We start from the raw sequence: 22,436 nt of genomic DNA on the forward strand, positions 1-22,436 counted from the left end.
TTTTTTTTTATTTATTTTTTTTTTTCAATACATGTCTTTTATTGCGCCTTCAAAATATCACAAAGTTCAGATTCGCTCTGTGTCTTGATGTCTTGGTGCTTCTGTAGCTGGACAACTTACACCTTATTCATCAGCCTGCTGAACTGTTCCTTTTTCAGAAACATAGATACCATCCAAAAATTTTCTGATGTCCTTGTTTTTAACTGTTGTGGCTTGTTGAATCAAAGCAGCTGAATTTGATACAAGTTCAATGTCATTTCCTTCAAGAATTAACTCATCTTTCTGGGCTTGAGATACTGAACAAGCAACACCTGACCTCATCCGAACCCTGCGGATGTACTTTTCACCCAAGAAATTTCGGATTTCAACAAGAGAACCATTCTCCTGAATAACAACGTTGATGGGGAAGTGAGCATACACAGACCTCATCTTGTAACGGAAGCCCAGTGTAACACCCTTGATCATGTTCTGTACATGACTACAGATAGTGCGAACAGTAGCCAGTTCCTTTCTATTTCCCCACCATTTGTCAACCCGAAGCCTCTTCTTCTTCTTTCCGAGGAGACTGAGTTCTACATTGATGTGATTGAAGTCCCTCCGCAGGGTGCCTCTGGGGCCCTTCACGATAACGGTGCGTCCCTTCAGGGTGATGTCCACATTTTCTGGAATGTCCACAGTCTGATTGCTGAGAATGGTCTTCATCCTCGCAGTAGATTCAGCAAAGCCCAAAGCACATTTTAGATTCTCCCCACACTGACCCAGCAACACTGAAATATAACCTTAAGAGGAGGACTAAATCAGACAAAACAGAACTGCAATGACTTCAGCTTGGGAACGCATCTGTCAACTTGGACAAAAAACACCCCATGAGACAATATCCATTATTTTCCCCAAAGGTTTTCCCCAAGTCTCTACCACAGATGAAATCAGCCCTTCACAGTTCTCATAAGAACTTTTAAGAAACACAATTTTGGGCCTAGCATTTCTAAAAGATCTTCAGTGTTTATACCTAACAGTGCAGAGAAAATGTTCACGACGCCAGTCGCTTTACAAGCGACATCTCTGTTATGTCCTGGTCTCCCAGGACACGAATGTTCCAGATCCTGTTTTCCCTCAAATTACTGGAAGTTAAGCTGCAGACTCATCTGTAAGGCCTTCCTAGAATGAACAGAGATGCAGAGCCTCCTAGTGGGTCCTCCAGTCACCCACCAGAAACTAAGATCCCCGGGTTTGTCTTTATTATTCTACATGAGCACTAAAGGGCCACAACTAAAGTATAAACAAGAATCTATGGAGCTAAGAAAATCAAGTTTTCTAAGGAAATCAAGTTTTCATACATGTGGAAAACACTCATTCATAGGCAAACAATTAATTGGAAGGTAGATAATAAACAAAATGAACTTGTACTTAGACAAACTTCCAGTAGCTCATGTAAATGTCAGGCCACTAGCACTGTGTGAGTTATAAGAAATTCAAGCCACAAAGCTGATTTAAAAAAAATTAAATCCTTCAATTCAAGCTGTTATTACTTCATATTTGACTATCTTTAATATATGCAAACCTTATTTTAATGGGAATGGCAATCCATGTAATTAGCTAAGATCATTTTTACATTGTGATAGCTTGCTTACCAGTACAACTAAACAATCCATTTTATTACAGACATTAATTCCGGCTCTACTAGTTACTAGTGTCTGCCCTTGGGCAAATGGCTTAGCCTCTCAAAGGCCCAGATTCCTCATTTGTAAAATTGGGATAAAAACTTTACCTTCTCAAGAGTGCTATTGCATAGATTGAGATAAATTATGTAAAGCAATTAGCAAAGAACCTGGCCCCAAAACCTCAATAAACGTAGCTCTCATTATCATTATTTTTATACCCATTGGTAACATACCAAGTAATTATGCTTCATAAATACATATGAATCACACAGATTTTTTTTTTCTCTTCTCCGTAAGTGCTTTAAAGAAAAAAAAATTCTCAGGAAGGCATATAACTAATAACTACTGTGTTTTTTGGTGTGCTTTTTTTTAACAATACACCTGAAACTAAAACTCATCATTTACTATATATATACTTTTTTTTACTATGTACTATATTTACTATATATACTATATAGAATACAGATATTGATATAGATATAGAATTTACTATATATAGATATACAGGCATACATCTGTGAATCTATATATACTTCCTACTGTTTTTGTTTCTGTTAGAACCCTGCTTGATATACTTATTATCTAACCCTCAAGATAGTAAGAGAATATCCTTGTTCTTAGAAATGTATATTGAAGTCTGTGACTTACTTTCAAATAGCTCAGGAAAAAAACCCAAATCAAATATACTCGAATGATTTTCAAGTATAAAACCCTTGAAAATGATTTTACATTGTAAAGGATTATCAGGTCATGGAATTCTGTGCACAAATGGAGATGATACAAATATGCTAATAATATTTAAGATTATCAGAAAATAAGGAAACATTAGTCTGGACTTTATTGCTGTTGTACATTAGGTATGCTGGTATCTGCCTGGCTTGAGCCCTGACAGTGTATCAATGCATGGATGACTTAATGCCTAATGTCTCATTTAATAAAAGTGAGCAACATTTCAATAAATATAGCCTAAGGACAATTTTTCAAAGTATTTTCAGCAATTTATAATCTATTACTTGAATTTAAGTCCATTCAGTAAACCCTGTGAAAAATGTAAATACCATAGATCTTTAAACATTAAATAGCAGTTATTATAAAGGACAGTTTTTCTGAAATATTAGGTACATTTTCACAGGATAATGAAAAGATAAATATATAGAGAAAGCATCTTTAAACGGAACTAATGTCTTTGAATGAGACAGAAATATAAAAACACTGAGAATGAGAATTACAACGACATGTCAATGGAAAATCATACTCAATATAGTAGTAAATAGCTTGTTATTTAACACACAGACACACTGATAATTGCACAATATTCAATAAAACACTGGTAATGCAGAACGTTAAAAAGGAGCTGTTTTATGTGTTTAAGTTGCTTAAAAGTTGAATTTTTGCCCTTCAAGCACAAAAAGATTTTGAATGGGAATCTGTAGCAAGATATATCACACAGTCCCGTGACTTCTTAAATATACCTGAGTATCTTTAGTATTATGACTTTGACCATTGGACTGGAGCTCTTACTCAGAAGACGATTCAGAGCTGATTGGTGTGAAATGGCATTTCCCTTATGATAAACTCGCACAGTGGTGAGCAGGCTGGGTTCTGCATCCATGTTTTGTAGTTTCATTTTGCTTTACTATTTCTTGCTTTGCTATCGGCACTCACTTCTCCCTGCTTAAGGAAAAGACTTTCCTAACCTTAACAACTCTTACCTCACCCCTCTGATTCGTTGTATTTTAATATGCTATTAGCTTGCCAATTTAAGATGTTCAGAAATTTTCCTCTGCTTCTATTCCCACATAGTGCAAACTTGATTCACAAAGCCAGAAAAGCCCTTCTCTGAGCAAATCTTTGCTGAGTCTGCATATGTTGTAACAACTGCCTAAACGTACGCCGTCTACTACCATACGCCATCTACTACAGTAGCTATTAGGCATATGTGGCTACCAAGCACTCGAATTGTCGCTAGTGCAACTGAGGAACTGATTTTTTAATTTCATTTAACTTTAATGAATTGAAATTCAATTTTAAAAACCGACACTTGTTTCAGTTTTTGGAAAACTTAAGTATGTTTGGAAAAACTGGGGTATCAAAATCTACTTTTTCTTTTTCCCAAAATCTCCTTTTTCAAGTGCAAATTTTATGAAGCTAAATATAGTCAAGTGTTTCCGGAAAAAATTTAGCATTTGAATTAATACATGGTAAGTGTAAAATACTAGAGATTTTGAAGACTGAGGGTGGGAAAAAAGTGAAATATCTCATTAACAATTTTTATTATGGGTTACATGTTGTAATATTTTAATATACTAAGTTAAATAAAATATATTATTGAAATTAGTTTTACCTGTTTATTTGCACTATTCAAAAATGTGTCCAGTAGAAAATTTAAATTGTGCACGTGGCTCACATTGTATTTCTATTGGACAGAGCTGACTTACCTCATTTTTTTTTCCTGATTCTTAAGTGTATTTTGAATAGAGAAGTGCTAGTTAACTGAGCGTTAAGTAGGTATTTACATATGCTAACTATATATACCACAGTTGTTGAAAGTTCAAAATGTTCCAGTTGTTGGAAAGGGACCAACTCAAACCCTTTACCAAGGTCACAAAAATGTGACCTTGAAGCTACCAGACCATCAGTTCTTTGGTGACAAGGACTCTTTCTGATATGCTGTTTATTCTACCTGAGACTCAGCAAAGACTAATACACAATAGGTGTTAAAAGATATCTATTGAATGCACGTGCAGCGGATTGTAATGTATCAGAGGCACGGAGAAAAAAACGCATTGGTGCTTGCCTCAAATATAAAGTACTAGAAAAAGGAAGTGTTATTACTACTACTGAAATTAGGAATGAAATTTTCTCATACAAAGAAAGTTGGGAGAGAGAGAAAAGTACGTAATTAAATACGAAGTAAGCACACTAGTCCCTAGATTCTTCGAGTAGTTAACACCACAATATTGCTGCAGGTTCTTAAACAACCTTCCTAATTAAATGCCATATTGGAATTATGTTCTACTTAGCATTTGAATAGAACCCATTAGGAAGTTTAGGGAATAAATCACAGCAGTTACACCCATGTCTTACCTATTTCCTGGTGGGGCACACAGTTCCGAATAGTACTTGATTTTGGGCTCTGTCCCACTGGTCCGCATGGTGGCCACACAGCCATTAGCAAAGGTAAAGGTGATCATTTGGCTGCTTTTACTAGTAGGGAGAACCTAGGAATTAATTACACATGTTATAAACTTAAATAACAACAGAAACTGTTCTGGCCTAAATAAGTTTCCCTGGATAAACAAGAAAACAAATGCCAAACAAATACATTGGTTTAGAAAACAACATTTTGAGAAAATCAGAAAATGCACTCCATGTGAATGACATGCTAAATAACAAGTTAATTTGTGAACATTAAGTAACTTTGTATACTAGCTTTTTACCTTCATTCTGTTCATTAACGCTACTCAAGTTTTATTAAAATTGAAATACATCATTTCAGAAGACATTGACTTAAATAGAATAAATGCATGACAAAAAAAGAGACACTAGACCTTATTTTACTTTGCAGAAAAAGTCTATGACGAGACAAAAAAAATAACAGAGCTTCTGGCAGCTCTATCCATAGCTGATTGCTCTCAAAGCCCCAGTAAAATGACAGATGTACAAAAAGCAAAACAAACACAAGAGCACAGAGGAAAAGAGGAAACAGCAGTTGAAGGTTGCCAACCAATTCAGGAAGGCAGAAAACAGATGGAGGAGCAAAACTCAGCTGATGGAACACAGGATTAGGACGCTGAGCCACTGCAGGAGACAGACAAGGACCGAGTGAGGGTGCTCTGCAGAACCCGGGCACAGCTCACTTGATGGAGGCATCAGATACTGCAAAGGGCAGGGGAGGGACCAAGGTAGTATTTGAAAGGAGCCATTCAACCCTCTCGGACCCTCACCTTCTGCCCACACAGTCAGGCAACAAGCTCACAGGAGATGGTTTAATTCTGTGGCATAAATGAACCGGAAAGGCTCAGGAGTTGGAGACACCAAGCACCAGGGAAGGGAGGGTATGGTGAAAACACATAAAGTCAGAGTCCACACACTAAATACTAGCACCCCTCCTCCCATGCTCCCAGGATCTCTCCACCACTTAAAGGGCCTCAGCATCCAACTGACAGCCCTTAGCCAGGAGATCAGGATGTGAGTCAGGCTCCCCCAGATGGGGCCCCCGTACAAAGTCAATTTGCTACCCAATCTCCTAGATTGAAATATGCCAGTTGACAAGGCTTGTATTATACATATACATACACGGATGTATGTATATACGTGTATGTATATACACTTCCAATCAGCTTTTTAGTACCCAAAGGACAATCAAGGATCACCAGACTTTGGGAAAAAGATATCAAATAAAAGACAAAGTCAACAACAAATTTTAAAAAAAAAAGGACTTGGAGGCTATAAAGACAATACAGAGCAAAAAAAAGGTCTACATTTTAAAAAACGAATAATTAATATTCTTAAGAGAGCTAAGATATTATATACATGCAACAAAAATAGGATTTAAAACAAATAAATTAAAAGCTGAAATACATAGTCAACAGAAGCACGGAAAGATAATGTTGAAGAAATCTCCCAAAAGTAGGACAAGAAGATACAGATGGATGATAGGAAAAAAAGACACACAGAAAGTAGAACATTGGTCCTGGAGCCAGCATCTAACTAAAACCTCATTGAGAAAGGGAGAACAGATAATACAGGGAAAAAGGTATTTGAAAAACAACCATTTAGCCTCCTTCTCTGACACAAGATCAAGAAAATTTCTCAGAACTGAAAGAAATGACCGCAGATCAACAAAGACCCGCCAAGTGTCTAGAAAAAGGAATGAAAAGAGACTCATTCATACTAAAGTACATCGCTGACATTTTAGAAGCAGAAAGTTTCTATTAATAAAACCTTCCCATAGAGAGAAAAACAGGTTGCATGCAAAGGACTGAACAAGTATAATATCGACATGCCTGTATGCAGCACACAGTGGGCCTCAACTAGTTCGTGAATGAATGAATGAATGAATGTTCAACAGCAACACCAGAAACCAAACAATAGTTTCAAAACTGTGAGTCAGTAACGTCTGAGGGTAGAAAAAGACATTTTCAGATCTACATGTCTCCAAAAATTTACCTCCCATTCACTTTTTCTTAGGAAGCTACTAGAGGATGTGATTTAGGAAAATAAATATAGAAGGAGGAAGTCATAGGCTCCAGGAGCAAGGGACCCAACCTTGGTGAAGGGCGAGGGGCATTCCCAAGATGACAGCTGTGCACCTAAATCAGAGAGCAGATGGCCCTGCCCAGATGGAGGGACCAGGAGAGAGGCCAATGGAAACAAAACAACTGACAGACTAGCCGAATAATTAATTGGACCATGTGGAAATCCTAGTAAGGGGTATTTGAAAGACGTGGGAAGAACTGATGGTAGTTACATATAAATTCAAGCAAATGAAAGAACAAAGCAATGATTCATTATAGGAAAAACAATTCTTCATACAAATTAGGAGAACCTAATCAAAGTATACTACTTAACAACAGTTACTAGTCATAACACAAGCATAGAATCGAATGCCACCCAAAGTTGTGGCATAAGTGTATTGTGGGGGCAGGGACAAAAAAGGAGGAGTAGTGAATGCTGGAAGTGGAAGAACTAAATCCTTATTTCCATAATATAAAATTAATAAAGTCTAACATTGGAAGTCAAAACATTACCATATAAGCACATTATTTAGAAACGTGGTGGTAAAGATCAGGAGAAAAAACTGAGAGTGAAGGTGGTTATCTTGACAGCATGACAATGAGATGGCAGTGGTTGGAACTGCCATGCTTCATTATAACTCTTAATACTATTTATCTTTTAAAAATATGTTGTGTGTTGATGAAAATAAAATATAAAGAGAAAGATAAATATCAACAATAAGGTCTAACATCTCATAAGGATACTCTTACTCTCCTTCCCTTACCTCCGCCACAGCTAGCAATACTCTTCTGCCATATCTGAGCCTTCTTTAGACTCCAGTGGGGTTCACATGGTGTGAAGAATGCAATCTCATGCTTTACAGTTAACAGCTACCAGACATTCAGAGAACAGGGTAAAACTAAGTAGGAAGCAAACAGTGGTTCTCAAAGTTGGACCAGCCTCAGTCAGTATCAGCTGGGAACATGTAAAAAAGACAAATTCTTAGTCCCCATCCCAGACCTACTCAATCAGAAACACCCGGGGTGGGCTGCGGCACTCGGCGTTTTAACCAAGTGGCTCGGTGACTCTATATTCAATATTGAGAACTGCTGAGAGAAAGGAAAAGCAGGATCTGGAATCAGAAGACCCAGGTTGTACCCCGATCATCACCAACTAGCTGTGGGATCTCAGGCAGATCCTGCACCTCTGAGTATTATGTGTTAAATGACAGTGCTGACTGAGATGACTCGTGAGGACCCTTTTAGTTCCAGTGCATTTTATAATAATGCTCAAAGGTCTAAAATCAGCTTCAGACAGTTATATGATTAAACTGGTTCTGCATCCAATGCTGACTGTACATTGGGGAGGGCGTGGTCCCTGAACAAGTCCAGTTTGTTACCTGGGCTTCTGACTAACTGGCTTTGGATCACAGGTTCCAAAGACCTCATTCCTTGGGCTTGATTAATTTGCTAGAGCAGCTCACAGAACTCACAGAAACATATTACTTACTAGGTCACTGGTTTATTATAAAACGCTATAACTCAGGAACAGCCAGATGGAAGAGATACATAAACAAGGTATGGGAAATGAGCAAGGAGCTTCCGTGCCCTCTCTGGCAGGCCACTCTTCCCAAATCTCCATGTGTTCACCAACCTAGAAGTTCTCCTAACTTTATCCTTTTGGAGTTTTATGGAGGCTTCATTACATAGGCATGATTGATTAAACCAGTGGCTACTGGTGATTGAACTCAATCTCCAGCCCCTTTCTCCTCCCCGATGTCAAGATGGGACTAAAAGTTCTAACCTGGTTGGTTTTCCTGGCAACCAGCCTCCATTCATAAGTGGTTTCCAAAAGTCATCTTATCAACATAACACCAGATACCTTTATGCTCTCTTCACTTGGGAAAGGGTTTTAGGAGCTCTGTGCCAGAAAAGAGGACAAAGACTAAATATGTATTTCTTATTATAAATCACAATATCATAATGACATATATAAATTAAGCTTTTCAAAGTTAATAGAAGGTAAATAGAAAAGAGGTTGAGGCAAAAGAACAAGACAAACAAATAAAGAAACAAAAAGTCATAGACATAGACAATAGTTTAGGGGTTACCAGAGGGCAAGGTAGAAGGGGGCTCTAGAAGAGGGTAAACGGGGTCAAATATATGATGATGGATGACTCTGGGTGGTGAACACACAATGTGAGATATAGATAATGTATTACAGAATTGTACACCTGAAATCTATATAACTTTATTAACAATTGTCACTCAAATAAACCTTAATTAAAAAAAAATAAAGAGGTTGACGAAAGTGCGCATCACTTACAGCTTTTTTATCAGGTTGGCTGTCATCATAGCCAGTTGTAAGGTCCCTAATGCCAGAAATTTCAAATTTGCCACAAGTTTTTGGATAATTATTCTTCCCATCATAGTTTCTAAGGTTTTCAAATAATTTTTTAATGGTGTCTTGATCATGGCAGATAAAATATGAAGCTTTGGTAATATGGTAGCCATACCTATTAAAACAAATACAAACACATGTAAAATGAGGAACAAATCATTCTGCATAATGTACACAGAACATACATCAACCAGCATACTCTGAAATATTTCATGAAACACATGACCATGACCAGCTTCAAAGGAATAATTTAGCATTGAAAAAGGGGTACAACAATTTACCCCGGGGATCACCAAACTGCTGCCTGGCCTTCAGCCTATATTTGTAAGTAAAAATTTTATGGAACACGGCCACATCACACCCATTACAGTATGTATTGTGTCTGGCTGCTTTTGCACTTAAGAAGGCAGAGTTGCGTAATTGCTATAAGGACTAAATAGATGTTTCACAAACATATTTAATCTTTTTTGACATCGGACACTTAAAATCACATTTTTTAGTCATTTCTGCAACTAATGTTCTCATCTGGTAAAGATTAATGCCATCACAAATGGTAATTATTAAGTGGTTTCATATCAAAAGGAAAAGATAGTCTCTTTAGTTTTTGTAAGAAACAGAATTCATTAACTAAAGCAAGAGCATTAGAAAGAATATGAGTATCTCACGCACAAGAACTTAATACATTTAAAAATATCACTTGGTGTGGTGATGCATGTTAACTAGATTATTGTGGTGATCAGGTCATAATATATAGATAGGTACATCAAATCATTATGTTGTACACCTGAAATTAACAAAAATTATTACTTCAAGTAAGTAGTCAATAGAAACTTACTCAACGTAGATGGCCTTTAGCTGCTGAGACAAAGACAAATTCTTGGTTGCTAGAAAACTAGCCAACTCTGCACTGATGACAGCAGCACTGACGCCATCTTTGTCCAGAACAAAAGGGCAGCACATATATCCTGCAGAAACATGTGTCAGACACACACCCTTAGCAATGGGTTCCTTTACAACACTGTGCATGAACTTATCTGTATGCATCCTGCCTATCGCATAAGAGGTGGTAATAGTACGAGTAAGTGGATACTTCTCATTTACCATTATATTTAAGAAACTAGCCCGTGCCTAGTGCATAGCAGGTCTTCCAGAAGTATTTGGTGAATAACCTGTGAGGAGAGTCTTCGTCCTTGTGAGACTGTGCTCATTTCCAAGGTCCAGCCCAAATCCCTCCTGCTCGGACAAAATTGTCTCCAATTGTTCTTGTCAATGCTTTTTCTGTCTTCTCTGGATGCTCACAGTTCTTGTGAGTTATTTATCTTGCCATATGGCCTACCCTTATGGCAAGTGTGGCTACTTAACTAGCCACTGTGGCTACTTAACTAGATAGATCCTTATAAGCTCTGCTGGCTAAGGTCAGGGTCCATTTCTTTCAGAGTCACTGTGTAATTGATACGCAATAAACATTTGATCAACCAACGTAAAAAAAATTTTTTTAAATAAAAAGCTATAGAAAGACAAAACTGTCAATTGTGACAAAAGAACAAAGCTCAACTATTACACGTCATTTGATTACCCAGTTAAATGATATGTGTGCTACAGGAAATACACAGATGAATCAGAAGAATATATATTATAGAATAAGTATAACGTGTCATAGCTTTTACTAAACAAATAGCTAAAATACCCCCAGAGCAGACATCTGAATTTCAGGTTTCTACAGCCAGCTCTCCTTTCTGCTCATGTATATGGACAACCTAAGACAAGTGCTTTTCAGGCATTCTGGCTGGGTTTAGGGTCATCCTTTCAGGTGACAATCACTTTGATGAAGGTACCACAACCGTGCCGTCTCCTCTCCTCTAGACAGATGTCTGCATAGCACTTTTGGAGGAGGCGAGAACTGTATTAGGCCTGGGATCCACACCGTAGTTAAGGAAATGTCACAACTCCCAAAATAGGTGGATTCTTCAGCTACTAGCAGTCATGTGGGGAAAGAATTCACTTTCTTACATTAATGGCTTGATTATTTATGAGATATTCTTTTTAGCTGAAAAAAATCTGACCTGTCAATTTTGGGGTAGGATAGTTCAACGCTCTCTGCATGCCACACAAGCAAAGCAAACTGTGTGCTCCTCGTTTACTGCTAATCTTTTGAACTCCAACCCAAATCCACATCTTTTCCCAATTTTCGCATTCTGTAAATTAAATCTACGATCATCATTATCATTTCTTACCAATAGCTTCTTCAAATGCAAATAAGACATTTTTCCCCTGGTCTATTAGCTGTTTGGCTCGGTTTCCCATCCACTTAAAGCCAGTTAATGTTTCCTAAAGGGATAATCCAAAAGAGAAAGACATGCCTTAGACCTTCTATAGAGCAACCGAAAGGCAAAAGAGCATGTCCCCCAAACACTTACCTCGAAGTGAAAACCCTCCTTTAAGGCAATGGCCCGCAAGATTTTGGAGGAGACAGTGCTGGACAGCATGTACGTGTCTTTGAGGGCACTGGGATTTTGGTTCTTTTCTTTCCAAGAAGTAAAGAGCCACCAGCCCAAGAGGGCCCCCAACTCATTGCCAGAGAACACTCTCCATTCACCACTGAAAGAAAAAATGATCCATTCATTGCAGTGATCTTAATAGAAACACTAAGAGTCACGGGGCAGGACAATTAGGCCAAACAGGCTCACAGTGGTTTCTGGAAGACAGTTCTTGTTATTCTTACTTAAATAACTGGCCAGAAATGTGAGTGCCACTGCACAAACGTTTGAATAGCTACCACGTTACAGTCAGTTTGCCAAGACAAACATCCTATGTTTGAAGAGTGTACAAAATAAGTATGTCAGTGATAACACATAGTCTTCAGCAAAGGCTTTGCTTTTAAACATAACAGAAATATGCTAGCAAGATTTCCCAACTATAATAGTTTGCAGATCTGAATTTTTGGTCCGGTCAGTATTTCTGATTCTGAGAGGGCAATAGCTTAACATTCCTAAAGGCTGAGGTTGGAGCTAAAATGGCGAGGACACCGCAGAACAGATGTGTGATTTGTCTTCCTCTCTGGAGTCCAAGTGGCTAGAAGTACATCTCACATTTCAGCATGGATCACTGTAGCTTAATTTTATAAAGACTGGTATCGAATTGAACCTATTATATTTTATCATAATCTAAATCCGTAACCCTTTGGCTGTACCCCACAACCTCCATATGTGATAGCATATGCTGTTTGATACCCTGCCTATCATTCAACTTCTGCCCCCATTTACCTACCACTCCTCTGTACAAATTCTACAGTCACATTTGCCTCAGACACTGCCAGTACTGCACAGGTATTCCTCTCTGGTCTGCTCAACCTAAATTCAACATTTCCTTGAAAATCCAGCTCCTTACCAAACCCTTTGGCAAATACTCAACTGTAAAGCCAGCACCAAGCAAAGTACTTTGCCCTCATTAGGCACTGAGTCATTACTTACAATGAAATCAATGACGAAATGAGGAAAGATAACAAATACTAATTTTGATTGTAAATCCATGCGGGACTGGCTTACTCTGAATTATGCTTACCAATCATATGGTTCCCAGATCAGCACCTTGCTCCATGTTAGAGGGCGTCACAGAGGTTCAGTGACACATGCCTTGCAAAGTAAATGGGAACTATTTCCAAATAGGTCCAGTCTCCCCAGAAACATTTTACTGCCGGAATCACCCTTTATATGTTCCAGGCAATCAAAATTAATTTGTACCTGTCTTGCTTTTCCGCGACAGCAAGTCTATCTGCATCTGGGTCATTTGCTAAAATGATTTTGGCCTTGATTTTGTCCGCCAAAGCAAAAGATAGAGTCTGAAAAAGAGAGGAATGAGAAAGGAGTACTTCAATCAAGAATCAAGCATGTTGCAATCTTTAAAAACGGTCAGTTCTTTAAGAACTAAAAGAGGACGTTCCCCAAACGAAGGCTGAATTTTATTTCCGAGGATGGTCTAGGCTGGTCACATCAGAAAATAAGAGCATCAATGTATGAGCCAAGCCCACTCATGAAATCTGCCCCACATCTACAGTGTGTGTGATTGGACGGGTATTTCCAGGCTTCCTGTGTGGTCAACCTCACACAAAAAATGACTCTCTGTATATCATTGCTATCCTAACCTTTACAAAGGTTAAAGGAACCATAATTTAAATAACACGTCTTCCTATCAGAAAAATGACAATTAAGGCAGTAAACATCATGGGATAAACTACCGTTCTTTTACTGTTTCTTTTTGGCATTAAGGAAGCACAGTAAGTTCAATTTAAACTTAATTAATGAAATTAAATTTAACACATCATTTAGATTTCAGTTCTCTCATCCTGATGCTAAGGTATCTAATTTGAAAGTTCCTTTAAGAAATAAATAATTAATAAATACATTTTCAACGGTGAAATTATTTTTTTGTTCAGCACAATGAGAGCACATAAAGACTTATTTTACTTGATAGTGATAGTTTTGAAGCTAAGAGGTAAATTTTATAATTAAAAATCTTAGGTTACCAAGACACCTTTCCCCTCTTCGGGATTGGGCAATTTCACTGTTGGGAACTCAGGATCGGGAACTTTCTGTTCGGGAACAGCTTCAGGAGGAGCAAAGTCAAAAGCCTTAAAAGCCGACTGCACAAAGTTGTGACCCACGCCATGGACAGAGGTGTGCACGAACTTCAACTTGGTCTCTCTGTTCACATTCCTAGAATCAGACACATCATGGAAACTCATAATATATACAAACTGGAAGGTTTGCAAAATATCAAAGAACCAGATCCCCAAGAATGTAAGACATCAATGTCATAAGACTGTGTAAGACAACTGAGATGCTTTCTAACTCCATTTAAAAAAAAAAATGAAACAAATCTTATCCACTCTCTCCCAGATGTATACCCTTCCCGCAACATATTCCAAGTTTTTAATTTTACTCTGTAGTTATTTTCAGCAAATCTGATTACTGCCAGAATTTGTTTTACATGACACCGTTCACACGTAGAATGAGACAGAAAGAAAGAGCCCTGGGCTCAAGTTCCAGGAGAGATGTACAGCCGCTCATGGGTGCCCGCCGATGGCAGTGCCAGTTCCAGGGCTCCTCAGTCTATACTAGCTTCAAAAATGATTTTCAAAATGTCCCCTTTAACAAAATGTGATAGAACATCCCATACACAGATGTATAAAAAACAAAACATTTTCTTTGTCAAGTAACAATCTGTTTGGCAAAGTGCCCTGTTCTGACAATATAGAATACCAATAAACATCAAAATTAACAGCAGAAGTTACAGAAAGGTAAACATAAGGTTTTAAAAATCTGCCAGTGCTCTGATGGCTAGATCTTAGGTTACTGTCCACTTCTTTTGGCAATGAATAAACGAACAAGGTCTTGTCTAAGACAAGGGTTTAAAACAAACATATAGATAAAATGCATCTAGAAAGATAAGATGCATCTAGAAAAATAAATATAAGATTAGTGAAAACAAATCTGGAAAAAATATCACTCAGATATTAAAGTGAATTATAAAACTACTGCAATTAGAACAGTTTAGTACTAAATATAAAAAGACAAGTTAAAAGAGCAGAATACAGTCCAGAAGTTGATCGAATTTGAAAGGAGGAATACATATGAGAAGCAATAAGGCTTAGTGGTTAACATGCTTTGGAGGTGACAGAATTTAAATCCTAGAGCTCTGCCAGTGACAAGCTGTGTGACGGTTGGTTATTTACTTAACCTCTCTGGGTCAGTTTTCTCATCTATAAAATGGCAGTACACCAGAACCTACCCTCAGAATTACTGTGAGGATTAAAATGAGATTAAATTAATTAGTACACGTGAAGGGCCTATAGCAGTCAGTTACCTGAGATTATAATAAACATTCAATTAGTGTTAGAAAGTTTGATAAAGGTGATACTTCCAATTATTCAAAGAAAGATAGATTCTTCAACTTAATGTGTTGGTGCAACTGTAAACCTCTTTTAGAAAAAACTTAATTTGCTTTTCTATCTCCCACCTCATACAAAATTAAAAATCACCAAAATTAAAAATCACCAAAAGATTCAAACATTACAAAATATAAACATGCAAGTCCAAAAGAAAACGGGACATTTTTTTTAAATCTTGTTATAAAAAGTCTTCGTAAGTATGACATAAAACCCAGAAGTCATAAATTAAAAAACTGATAATCAAATTTTTACAAAAGTTCAGCAAAAAGATTCAATGAAAAAGTCCAAAGGTAACAATAGAAGAGAAAATAATATTTGAAATAAATGAAGACCAGTTTTCTATATAAGCAAAGAAGTTTTGCAAATGTAGATGGACAAATACATAGAAGAATACAGGTTAAATAAATATGAAAAACAGCTTATTTATAAGATTATAAATATAAAAAATAAGTAAGATATTACTTTCATCTCGCAAACTGAGAAAAATAAGAAATTTGATAATATTCAGTATAGATAAGAATGTGGATCATATATATTACCTATCATATATTGTTGAGGGGAGTGTCAACTAGTGTAACATTTTTGGAGAGCAATCTGTTAATCATTATCAACTTTGTAAATGCACATACAATTCTAATGCCAGAAATGTACCTAAGGACACACACACACACACACACACACACACACACACACACACACGTATTCAAGGAACTGTATTGACTCCAGAGCTACTTGGAGCAACAGGAGCCTTAGTCTTTGTGAAGTTCAATCAGAGGGACAGAGGGAAGGCTCACAGATGTGTATTATTTGGATTTAATAGACCATTTAAAAGATGGTCTCCAACGTTTAAAAATTAGATTTTACAAACAAACTCGGGGTTTCCAGTTCCTTTTAGGGAGGAAAAAAAATCAGATGATCTGGCAATTCTGGACTACATCTGCACAGAGTGACACCCAGCTGGTATGGCTGCTCCCTTCAAGTAGGACTGGGGTTCCACTTTCCACACAGGGACCTCCACTGCCAGAGGGTCCAGCAAATACAGTATTAGACACAACCTAGAAATTTTGCTTCTTTAAAATCAGTGGTTTCTTGCCAGGGGGACAGTCAGGAGTGGTGGGACCCACAGCACACTACACAAGGACGACACTGTCACTCTGCTCGTCTTATCTCAACATATACAACTATCGAGTTTGTACCACTGGGTTAAATAAATGGGTACAGCAGCCAAACAAAAGTATAAGGACGAACAGGGGTTAACAGGGAAGGCATCCATGACAAATTAACTGGGAGAATAAAGGCATACAACAAACTACATACACAATATATTCTTACTTATGGTTTTGAAATATATTATGCATATATATGTGTGCATATTCACAGAAACTCTCTAGATAGATAAAAAAAGTTTCCTATCTGACACCTTTCAGTTTTTTTATATACATATATACACATACACACAGATATATATATACACACACTCTCTCACATACACACACACATATATATATATACACATATATATATGAATCTACGACATATATATATATATGAATCTATGACAGAGGTCGGCAAACTATGGCCTGTGGGCCAACCACCTGTTTTTATAAATAAAGTTTTCTGAATACAGCTATATTTGTGCTCACTCATTTACATATCATCAACGGCTGCTTTCCTACTACAGCAGAGCTGGGTAGTTGTGACATACTCTACGTGGCTTGCAAAACCAAGAATATTTACTAATTGTCTCTCAAGAAACATTACCCACCCCTGACCTACAGCCTCTAAAATCAGATGCAGCTATAGTACATGTACCAATTGGAGAGCACACCTTAATGAAAACTGATAGAATTTTGCTAAATCACGCTAATTTAACTCACTTGAAGTGAGTTTACAATCCATTTACCTGTGAAAACAGTATTTTTTAAGGTCTTCAAAGTAGTCCTTATTGATAGAAGCACTTGGGTCGTGAAGAAGTGGACTGCCATTAATTAAAGAATCATTCCAAGCTTGTGGCCATGGCTCTAGATTTTCTTCAATAGTTTGAGAAATCCCTTTATCATGAGGAGAGATGATCTGTGCTCCATTATCCCAATAGACCTAGAGAATGCAGGAACATGTCCAGACAGGGAAGGGTTAATGAAAAAGCACCCATTCTCTGGGTTCCCAAACTGTAAAGGTTTAAGACGTACATACATGTGGGTAGGAAAATAAAAATACCTTATAACCATTATCCTGCTTTGGATTGTGAGAGGCAGTTATCATGATTCCAGCACAAAGTTTCAAATACAGTACTGCATAAGGCTGTTAATAGGAGGAAACAAGAACAGTTTTAAACAAAAAATTAGATACTTAAAATGTCTACCATGTATTGTTTGTTTGTACCAACTTGTTCCCTTTTAATAAACATTATGTGTCATTCAATATTTTGTGCCATACCCAAGCAGTATATTCTAACTCACGGCTCAAAATTCTGGGACATGTATCCTAACAAGAAAGTTGAGTATTTTCCTAGTGCCTTCTTGTTATCTTCTACTTGGTAGAGCTAGAAAACTCTCCCAACAATAAAATGGTCTGCTCTTCCATTTCATATTCTTTAATTAAACCTTTTTCTTGGGACAGAAGCTTATGGATTCAGTTTATTCCCTCCAACTGCTTTCTCTTCTCTTCTTCCCCCCTACTTGCTTTAAAGGAAGATTGAAGGAACGGAGAGTGTTCTTAACAGCTTGCTCATTTATCTCCCACTCCAGAATAAAGTCTCCCTCTCTTGTATTTCTGCTTGGCTCCCATCTTTACATGACTACTTTCCGAAATGAGAAGAGGGGTAGGCTTGTCCTGGCTATGGCTGCAGATGAGACTTACCATACACAGGCAACCTGGGATTCTACCCATCTCTCTCCCTCAACCCTCCCACTAAGAATCACTGCTGTCATTTGTCCCCTTAGGCATTATCTCTCATTCCCCATATGTCCTGGAGCAAAGAAAAGGGAAGAACCACTCCAAGGCATGGGAAAATCATGAGACACTCATGTAACTCATGCCTGATGTAAAAATAATTGCTATCAACATTTATATAGTCCAGAAGACCAAGAATGCTTGAAAACATTGTAATTTTTCCATAAAACAATGAAACTTGAACCAAATTTGGATGTGACACTGAATGTCTACTGGGTTATTTACAATCTAGGAAGTGGTACACCCATCAGTGCACTGGAGACAGTAAACACAAAACTAGTAGTAGAGCTTACTTCTCTTGTACTTATACACTCTCATTTCTACTTGATGTATTTGCATTCCAATCATGTTTTTGGCTTAATTTCTAAAAACATATATATTCTTAGCATCTGGCCCTGCACTTAGAACTTCTATTATTTAAAAACAACAACTGTCGCAATCCCTACAGTCCTTTTCTTTAGTTTCTGCTACATTAAGGAGTTGATTAAAATTTTACTAAAACATGCCAAGCATGTTTTCTGTATTGGTTATGAATAACTAGAATGATACATCGATATAAAAAGCTGGTGCATGAACTTGTCAAAAATATTCATGGTTAAGACATGGTTTGAGGTGAATTCAGATTTAGATACAAGAAGTTTTCTGTGATAACTGGGGGATAAAAAGTACAAATCAAATGAAAAAACAGACAAAAGACATGTTGTTAATTAGCTAAAAATATCCTTTGAATACAAGCAAAAGGAAAATTGTACTTAAAAAAAGTCAATTCTGACGAATCCAAAGTCGAATACCGGAGAAAAATTATTAGGATGTGGGAGAAACATTCCTGGGGAGAACAGAGTACCCAATAAATGGCCAGGAGCTCTTCTGTCATTCATATCCCTGAATCCCAACAGGACTAAAACCTGTAAAATTCAGCCACGCCCCATCTCTGACCCCATGACAGGAAATTATGAAAGGAAATGGTTACTTACCACAAAAGGGGTTGGGGTTATATCAGAAAACAGGTATACAGGAATTCCCTGAGTGATAAATGTGGTTGCAGCAAGTCGGGCAAATCTGGAAACGCAGTGTGACAGGGAGAGAAAGGGGAGTAGAGTTGTCAGGACCCCCGGAGACAGTAAAGAAGGAAATTAATGCCTGCCCACTTCTTTAGGTTAAGTATAACAGCCAGATCAAGGAAAATGTTTATTATACTTCCACTGGCATAGAATACTACAGCTGGAGGAACCTCAGAAGTCATCTCACTCCACTCCTGTTTTACAGAAGTGGAACTAAAGCCAAGAGAGGCCAGACAACTTATCCCATGTCCAACAGTCACTTAGCAGCTGAGGAAGGCCTGCACCCAAGTCTTTCAAACCCGTCTCAGCGGTTATTGGCCCAGGGCGATTCTGCCCCCGTGGGGCATCTGAAATGTCTGGAGACATTTTTGGTAGTCGCTGGGGGCAAGGGTAGGGTGCTACTGGCAGCTGGTGGGTAGAAGCTGGGGATGCTATTAAACATCCTACAGGCACAGGGAAGGTCCCCACAACAAAGAGTTACCCAGCCCAGTATGAAGTCACATGTTAATAGGGCAGGGACTGAGAAATCCTAGCTTAAGCCATCACAATCCAGCATAGACCATGCACGCTAGCATTTGATTACATGTGGTCTTACTGGTATACAGAAGGCCTACTGGCACATGTAGGTATGTGTGTGTCATATACGTGTAGGTGACATATACGTTTATGACATATATACATCTTGGTTCCATCCAGCCCTTAAAAGGAGGCTTAAATCTTTGATACTTTGACATTTTTCTCAACTTCTACAGCAAGTGGCTTAGGGCAGGATACAGAATATGGCATCAAATCTTTCTTCATGCTTGGAGTAAAATACTTGACCACAGTAAATGAGCAATTTACTTCCAATGAACAATATTCTATATACCATTACAGGATTAAATCACCAGATCATTCATTCTCTCCCGCAAATGTTTCTTGAGCATTAGCTTCATTGCACACTATTCGAGGAGATGGCTGGGGCACAAAGAGATCTCTACATTTTAATAACTGAAAATCCCTCGGATCAACAGCAATACGAGAATGATTCTGACAGGAAAAAAAATGCCTCTATATAGGGGGATGTCATACAAATAACAAAATTCAGCAAAAACAAGTTTAATAAAAATCTGAATGAAACCTACACTGCATTCACTAGAATGAATGGCATGGAAGTCACTTTTACCCTCATGAAATATTTATCATATATCAGGCTAACTTTAAAGGAGCCTTCTTAAATTTGGCAAAGGAGACACTCAACATGTATATGAATATTATATACATGACACATGTGAACTAAGTTACAAATGTGCACAAAAAAAGATTTAGTGTGTTCTCTGCACACACTAATGTCCCCACCAGATATTTAAAATTGGAAGATTAAAGAACTAATAAACATTTTCTTAGGTAACACTCTGAGACTGCAATAGTATCCAACTCTAGGAAGATTCCATTGATGCATCATGAATGTTTTATCATGATTTGGTTTAATATTTAGTTTACAATCTCTAAATGCTTACATGTTGTAGGTCATAGCATACAAATATATATATGTATATTTGTAATACATATATATTTTATATATATGTATAATATATATATATATATTTTAAAGATTATGTTGGGAAACGGGAATAGGACTTTATTGGGGAACAGTGTGTACTTCTAGGATTTTTCCAAGTCAAGTTGTTGTCCTTTCAATCTTAGTTGTGGAGGGTGCCATTCAGCTTCAAGTTGTTGTCCTTTCAATCTTTGTTGTGGAGGGCGCAGCTCAGCTCCAGGTCCAGTTGCCGTTGTTAGTTGCAGGGGGCGCAGCCCACCATCCCTTGCAGGAGTCGAACCGGCAACCTTGTGGTTGACAGCCCGCTCTCCAACCAACTGAGCCACCCGGGAGCTCCGCGGCAGCTCAGCTCAAGGTGCTGTGTTCAATCTTAGTTGTAAGGGACACAGCCCACCATCCCTTGCGGGAGTTGAGGAATCGAACCGGCAACCTTGTGGTTGAGAGCCGGCGCTCCAACCAACTGAATCATCTGGCCACCAGGGAGCTGAGCGTCAGCTCTTTGACTTCATTCTAGTTGTGGAGGGTGCAGCTCGCTGGCCCGTGTTGGAATTGAACTGGCAGCCACGTTGCCCAGAGCTTGCGCTCTAAACAATTGAGCCACCCGTTCACCCCTTAATTGCTCATATTAACATATCTGAAGGATGTGTAAACCAGAAGAAGCCTAAAATGAGGAAATCTGAGAAGTTAAACAGGCAGTTGGCCATATTTATGCACTGTACATGTTCTGGCTGGAGGATGTGACATGCCCCCAGGGTTGGTAAAGCATGTATATGATCTAATTCGAACTCTAAGTTCACAAACTAAAAACTGACAAACTAACATTCTGGTTTATACAACATTACTCTCTTGTGAATGGAGGTCACGTGGATCTGTTCTTGAGAGCTACAGCTTCTCTCCTGCTTTATTGAAAAAAATCACATTTTTGAGCCTGTAGCTGAAGACCAAGAATCTTAGGTCATTCTGAGTTCAATCTGGAGACTGATGTCATCTAGTATTTTGCTCTGGCCATGTTCCCTTCCTCACAGCCATACATTTGTTCCCATCAGTGCTTCTCTATTGGATTAGAACCTCCCGAAAGGCAAAGATTAGGACTCTGTCAACTCATCCAGCACTGTAAAGTTAATGAGAATTTCATTCATATTAAATATTTGTATATTCTTCCAATCTAAGTAATTACTAATACATATACTATGGAATGATAAAAAATTCATCATAACAGGGGAAGTGTTCAAATAAAAAGAAGGTCACATTACACGTTAAGAGCAGGAGTTGGCAAACTACAGTCCATTGTGTAAATAAAGTTTTATTGGAACATGTCATATGTATTCAGTTATGTAGTGTTTATAGCTGTTTTTGTGCTACACGACAGAATTATAATAGTAGTTTTCACAGACTGTACAACCCACAATGTGTAAGATGTTTACTACTTGCCCTTTAGAGGAAAACTTTGCCAACTCCCAGTGCCAGCCTCTTTTTGCTTAAATTGTGGCTCCTCCTCTCACTTTATGATCTTACAGCAAAGAGATGTGATGTGATGATTAAATGAGTAAATACCTAAGTGCCTCGCTCACATTCAGCACTCAAATGATTGCTGCTGTCTTATCATCACCACCATAACCACCACCAGCGTCACCACCACTACCAGCATCATCACC

The 22,436-nt window shown here is 37.9% G+C and overlaps 1 protein-coding gene and 1 pseudogene across 3 annotated transcripts in view; both read right to left on the reverse strand.

Moving 5' to 3' along the window:
• PGM2 (phosphoglucomutase 2) overlaps positions 1 to 22,436 on the reverse strand; it is a 35,912-nt gene that overhangs the window by 4,929 nt on the left and 8,547 nt on the right. Inside the window, exons 4-14 of one of the 2 annotated variants that reach the window (XM_081057705.1) lie at positions 19,155 to 19,239; positions 17,446 to 17,529; positions 17,132 to 17,325; positions 13,804 to 13,993; positions 13,022 to 13,119; positions 11,699 to 11,879; positions 11,516 to 11,609; positions 10,117 to 10,246; positions 9,207 to 9,396; positions 4,749 to 4,882; positions 26 to 779 (exon numbers count right to left, since the gene is read on the reverse strand). In XM_081057705.1, the coding sequence (XP_080913831.1) occupies positions 716 to 779; positions 4,749 to 4,882; positions 9,207 to 9,396; positions 10,117 to 10,246; positions 11,516 to 11,609; positions 11,699 to 11,879; positions 13,022 to 13,119; positions 13,804 to 13,993; positions 17,132 to 17,325; positions 17,446 to 17,529; positions 19,155 to 19,239 (1,444 nt within the window). In that variant the 3' untranslated portion in view covers positions 26 to 715. Of the gene's footprint in view, positions 1 to 25; positions 780 to 4,748; positions 4,883 to 9,206; positions 9,397 to 10,116; positions 10,247 to 11,515; positions 11,610 to 11,698; positions 11,880 to 13,021; positions 13,120 to 13,803; positions 13,994 to 17,131; positions 17,326 to 17,445; positions 17,530 to 19,154; positions 19,240 to 22,436 lie in introns of those variants that run through there. The other variant, XM_081057704.1, reaches the window with a different exon arrangement.
• Positions 14 to 735, reverse strand: LOC308501390 (large ribosomal subunit protein uL6-like; annotated as a pseudogene). Its single transcript has one exon. The product of its transcript is annotated as a large ribosomal subunit protein uL6-like (transcript).

Source organism: Rhinolophus hipposideros (genome assembly GCF_964194185.1).
Source record: "Rhinolophus hipposideros genome assembly, chromosome: 1".
Taxonomy (NCBI): domain Eukaryota; kingdom Metazoa; phylum Chordata; class Mammalia; order Chiroptera; family Rhinolophidae; genus Rhinolophus; species Rhinolophus hipposideros.